Source organism: Diadema antillarum, unplaced genomic scaffold (assembly GCF_040938485.1).
Source record: "Diadema antillarum isolate AM-2024a unplaced genomic scaffold, OU_Dant_1.0 seq00002116_RagTag, whole genome shotgun sequence".
Taxonomy (NCBI): domain Eukaryota; kingdom Metazoa; phylum Echinodermata; class Echinoidea; order Diadematoida; family Diadematidae; genus Diadema; species Diadema antillarum.
In genome coordinates, this window is record NW_027272757.1 from 24322 (window position 1) to 30297 (window position 5976).

At 40.8% G+C, this 5976-nt stretch overlaps 1 protein-coding gene across 1 annotated transcript; it reads left to right on the plus strand.

The window, feature by feature from the left end:
- Positions 1-1815: 1815 nt before the first annotated feature.
- LOC139713982 (small ribosomal subunit protein eS19-like) lies at positions 1816-5623 on the plus strand. Its single transcript, XM_071625705.1, has 3 exons — positions 1816-1993; positions 2994-3062; positions 5166-5623. Exons 1-3 carry the CDS (start codon positions 1816-1818, stop codon positions 5360-5362), a joined length of 444 nt encoding a protein of 147 aa, XP_071481806.1. The 3' UTR covers positions 5363-5623.
- The last annotated feature ends 353 nt before the right edge of the window (positions 5624-5976 follow it).

Consider the following 5976-nt stretch of genomic DNA (forward strand, 5'->3'; position numbering starts at 1 on the left):
GATTGTAAGTGTGGCAGGGTTTAGGGAGCTTTGTAGCCCATTAGCATGATTAGTAACCCAATTGTTAGACAATTTCTTTTTGAAAGGTGAGGAGTGTCTGTGAACCTGTGATTGGATGACATCTGGGAGTTTGTTCCACTTCCAGCTATCTGGGAATGTCCTACGACTCCTAGACCTAGTTCTAACTCAGTCCGGGAAACCCGCTCATGAGGACCGCTCCCGCGTACGAGGACTGCCCCGCCTCATGAGGACCGCCCCCACGCCTCATGAGGCCCGGGGGGAACGCCTCAGGAGGCCCCCTATTCACTTCTTATTCATCTCTTATCTGACGTATAAATTGTCGCAACTTTGCACGGTGATTTTTTGTTTTTCCGCACCTAGCGGTAATACTTCGGATCAGGCCGCTAGGTGCGGCAGTCTTGCATTGTGCGAACACGCTGGCGCCCGTGTTTTGATGGGCGCTCTGCATCGGTTGATTAAAACTCGATTTTTGAAAAAAAAAAAACAGGATTTTTTCTTCTTTTCATCATGGATAGTGGACATGTGTGTGTAACAAAAAATCACTGTGCAAAGTTGCGACAATTTATACGTCAGATGTGAGATGAATAAGAATTGAATAGGGGGCCTCATGAGGCGTTCCCCCCGGGCCTCATGAGGCGTGGGGGCGGTCCTCATGAGGCGGGGCAGTCCTCGTACGCGGGAGCAGTCCTCATGAGCGGGTTTCTCGGACTGAACTTGTTAGATTTCCTTGACCTTGATATGTTGCTTTCTGGAAGATGGAATTTAAGTTGATGTTGTCTAGATCCTATCTGTGCGATGATGCGGTACGCTTTGAATAAGGTCACCCGTCTTCCTTGAATGAAACTTGCAGGAGCAGGAAAAATTGATGGTACCGGTAATGACACAAGCAAGGAACAGGTGGATGTGATGCGGGAATTTTTATGGATTTTTGAAGGATTTTTTCATCTTTTTGCAGATACGGTCAATGAACTTGAGAGGTCAAACTGTGTGTATTTGAGGTTTGCATAATATTATGCTCTATACTTCAGTTTCAGATTGTACAGGCAGACCAATGAAGGGCATCAAGTAGTGAATATTCCATTTGTACTCGGAAGCAACCTTTTATATGTCAAATTTGAGAAGGTATTTTGAGGGTTGTGCATTTTGCATAGGACACGTAAAGTTTCGTTATGCCGAACATTTAAGGGTAACATGTGCATTCATCCTATTCCATACCTGCCAACTGTTCAGTTTTAATCTGAATATTCAGATTTTTCACTGAAAGAAAATGCATTAATTTTAGTGTGTTCTGATTTTTTTGAAATATCTGTTAATAGTAAAGTATATGGAATTTATGAAAGTTTTGTAACAGATTTTTGAATAACTTTTCTTTGTTCAGATTTATTAAGTCTCAGGATTGGCAGGTATGCTATTCTGTTTGTTTCTTGAGGGAGGGATTTTTATACAGTTTGAGAGCATGGAGAATTGATGATACATTTATTTTGAGTTGCCAGTACTTGTTTTGAGAGAAGCATACTGTAAACGTCAATATTTTCGGGCAATTTTTCGCGCTAAGATGAGCTGCTCAACAACACATTTGCGGGTTCTTGAATTCGCGTTGTGCTATTGTCGACCCATTCACAAGGTGCAGAGAAAATCTTGAAGATATTTTCGTGGTTTTAGAATTCGCGCAAGCCAAAAGTAGCACCAAGTACCAAAAAATAAATGTACCACAAAAACTTCAGCAGTTACAGTAGTCCATTGACATATGGAACCACACAAAAAATGATTTTGTTTCTTGTTTCAATTTTCCAGATGCCTGGAGGAGGTACTACCGTGAAGGACGTTGACCAGCAGGAGTTTGTGGTGGCGCTTGCTGCCTTCTTCAAGAAGTCTGGCAAGATGAAGGTCCCTGAGTGGGTGGACATCGTCAAGACTGGAACACACAAGGAACTGGCCCCGGTAGACCAGGACTGGTTCTACACAAGGGCAGGTATGTGATTCCATCCTCTGCTACTAGTGCCTTGCTGTTAGACTTGAAACTTAGTCTTCTTAGTAAGGGATCCATAATACAGCTAGGCGCTGTAAGTTGCAGTGTTCTTTTTTTTATTGGGGGGGGGGGGGAAGGGGAAGCAACGGACAATGTGAGAGAGATACAATATCCTTGAAATATGTTGTTTTTTTTAACAAAGAACTCAGTGATCCATCTTACCATTGGCAAATGATGGATGACATTTTTCCTGGCAGGTGTATGGTATTACAATTTTTTTTAAAAAAGTGTGAAATGGCATGCTTAATTGATATGCTTTGGAAATGTCGAAGGACTCGGTCGTCGGAATCTGAGCTTTGCTGGTTTGCCCCTCTTTCCTCCGGAACATTGAAACGTTAAGACTGTCCATAGATTCACATTTTAGCAATGATGACAATCAGCTGATGTCATGCTGTAAACATTGTAGATTTCTGCTGCTGTAGATATTCCAAAATATGAATCCATGTGTTTCTGGTTTGTTTTATTTCGTTTTTGTTTTTGTTTTTCATTTGCATCCTTTTCCTCCCATGCATGGCATTAAAAATTGTGGAAGAGGTGTATAACTTGAAAGAATTGAGTTTGTCCCAAGCAAAAATATACACATGTGTGTTCTGCTCAAGTTTCAGTGCCTGCATATTCACATAGTAGACTTGGCAAAAAGGGTTGAAGGGATGCATGTGAAATGTATAGATGAGATGAGATTCAATCTGAACGTATTCACAGTCGCTCTATAAAAACAGTTTCCAAATTGTAGATGAGTTGTAATGTTATGCACATCTTCAACAAGACTGTCTTGATTTGTGTCAAATAAGCTATCTTGTCATGTTCCCTCATGAGAAATTCTCAGAAAGACCATACTTCAAAGGCAAAATATAGAGCTGACTCTAGTAAACACGAAGAACTAAGTCTTAGTAAAACAACGAATGCTGAGAAAACCATGGATTTATGTTTGTGCCTTCCCCAGCTTCTACAGCCCGTCATCTGTACTACCGAGGTGGCGTCGGTGTTAATGCAATTGCAAGGATCTACGGAGGTAAGATCACACTTGGTTTGGGCATGATTCCCATTTCGTAAAGCAGTTCCCACCAATTGCAACTTACAGTAATCACAGTTATCTAAAGACAAACAACAGCTGTGAGTACTAAATGTCTAACATTTTGGTGGCTCAATTACAGGAAATCCTCAAACTTTCCTGACTGACAGATGTTTGACAATGTTAAAATGGATGAAATATCACTGTCAGAGCATAGCAACAACAACAAAAAAAAGCCTGGCCTGATTTGGGTTAAAACAAATTAAACGTTGGATGTCAAAAATTAAGAAATGCATGAGAAAAAGAAAAAAAATGTTAGTAATAGAAAATGTATCCAAAAAACAAAAAAAAAAAGATACTAAAAAAGAAAAAAAGATATTTGAGTGCATGACAGCCATTTGTGCAGTGGTAACCAATTTACAAGCCACTGTGTAGGTACTTACACCACAGACTCCAAATACGGACATATATTTGAGGTATTGCCAAGTATTGCATTGTTAAGAGTGAATGAGACACACAAATCTGTAATCATCACAAAAGCACATCTTACCCTATTCCTAATATGTTAATCCTTTAATATACATGCCAAAATTTGTCTTCATAGAGCCGATTGCTGGGAGGCACCCAACAGAACTCCCAAATTTCCTTGCCCTATTTAGGATAAAAATCAGACAATTAGGCTTTTTATGCCTCCGCAACGAAGTGGCCGGAGGCATTATGTTTTCGGGTCGTCCGTCCGTCCGTCCGTCCGTACGTCCGTACGTCCGTACGTCCGTCCGTCCGTACGTCCGTCCGTACGTCCGTCCGTACGTCCGTCCGTCCCGTTTTGTTTTTGTCGATATCTCAAGAACCGTGTGGTGGTTTTACATCAAACTTGGTATGAGGGTATATCCTTGGGGGATGATACTTTGTGTGGATTTTAAGGTCACAGGGTCAAAGGTCAAAGGTCACTGGTTATTTTGTGAAAAAAAAATTGAAATTTCATGTTTTTCTCCATATCTCGCAAATGGTTCAAGGTATCTTCATGGAACTTAGTATATATGCTTGTACCGATGGGCAGTGATTATCTAGGGAAGTTGGGGTCATGGGTCAAAGGTCAGGGGTCAAAGGTCAAGGTCAACTCCTCAAAATATCACTACTTTCCTTAAAATGCAATATGCCTGAAGGGTTTTTTTTTTTTCAAACTTGATGTATGGCATGTATTACCCAATATATATTTTTGGGGAAGTTTCTTGCCAAAAGGTCAAAGGTCAAAAGGTAAAAGGTCAAGTGAAAGTGCTAAATTGCACTTTTTCCTCCATATCTCGAAAGTAACTCAAGGTATCGTCATGAAACTTACATATTTATACATGTTCAACCTAACAGTGATTCTCTTTGGAACTGTGAGGTCAAAGTTCAAAGGCCAGGTTTAGATAATGCTATTTTCCCATTTGATACTGAAATTATGCTTTTTCTCAATACCTTGAAAATTACTCAATGCATAGACTTATAAAAGGGTCAAAAGTCAAGTAAAAATCATCAGTTCCCCAAATACCTGCACTCTGACATTTTAATCATTCATCCAATTGAACCTAGTTCTAGAAAAAGTGAACATTCAGCACATTTGTGTCAAACCTGTCATTTTAATATTTTGCCAATTGTGTGAAACTGTCATCACACATTGTCAAGACATTGTACTATAGACCTATTAGGAGAACCATGCATTATGGCGGAGGCATATCAGTAGCCGTAGCGATATATCTAGTTTGCTAATGGAATCTCAATCATAGTAATTGTACATTTATCTTATATGTAGTAGTTCAAGACCATTTCTGGAGATGTAAACATGAAATGAGCAATTAATCTTGAGACAACTTGATCATTGATTTCCAATTTGTTATACAATCAGATGTCAATCTGAAGCAATTTCTGTGAACAATTTAGTGAACTGAAGAAAAGTTTGCAACTTTTGTATTACATCTAATTTTGAGCAAACTGTCATTGCACTTGCATTTAATGATGCTGTTCTTTCAGTTGGAATCAACTCAAAAGCAGCATTCATTTGTCCTGAAAATCATGAGAAGTCACTCACTGTATTCCCTCTTCACTGTTGCTGTCCAAAAGGTCGCAAGCGCCGCGGAACCAGGCCGAGCCACTTCAACCGCGGCTCGACGTCTGTGGCCCGGAAGGTGCTGCAGGCCTTGGAGGGCCTCAACATCATCGAGAAAGATACCAACTGTGGCCGCCGTCTCACCAGCCAGGGCCAGCGTGACCTCGACAGGATAGCCGCCCAGGTCAAGTCGAAGCAGAGCAGGAAGTGAAGACCCCATAGGTCCCAGCTTGTCATGTGACCAGCAATGAAGTCATGTGACATCCTCTCCAACAGAATCTTCTCAAACTCACCACACTCACTCCACAATAGAACTCTATCGACAGGACATGGCCTCCACCTTCGTCATGAATTCCCCCAGCCCGCAGGGAGCCGTTTTGCTTTGACCCGCCCTCCACGAACCCGTCTGTTGATTAATGGAGGATCATGCATGTCAAAGGAAATGTGTTGAATAAAATGCATTTTACACCCAGCAGTCAAAGTCAGTCTGAAAATTGCTCTTCTGTTTGGCTCAAAGTCTTAGTTGTTAGTGTTTTTTCTTTTCAAACTTCATACACCTGTAGCTGGAATTGCCTCTTGTAGAGCTGCCTACTGTAAGTTTTCACCAGGTTTAGCTTGTTGTTTTGTCACTCAAAAGGAGAAAGCATCTTTTTCAAATGAAAAATATTCGTTTTTCTGATATGAATCTTTCTCCCGTATTTGGACCAAAATGTGCTTATTTTGGCAAGTTGTTGGGTTTTTTTTTCCTGCCAGAATGCTTTTAGCATGCATCGGTCTGTCCTTTGGATTGAAAAGGTTGGCAGTCCTGCTCGTGCACTGTATATG

Bases quoted from the DNA above. Each gene is read 5' to 3' on its own strand.
- LOC139713982 (XM_071625705.1), top strand. From the start codon at position 1,816: ATGCCTGGAGGAGGTACTACCGTGAAGGACGTTGACCAGCAGGAGTTT. The intron at 1,994-2,993 runs GTATGTGATTCC...TGCCTTCCCCAG, and splicing joins CTGGTTCTACACAAGGGCAG to CTTCTACAGCCCGTCATCTG. The intron at 3,063-5,165 runs GTAAGATCACAC...GCTGTCCAAAAG, and splicing joins AATTGCAAGGATCTACGGAG to GTCGCAAGCGCCGCGGAACC.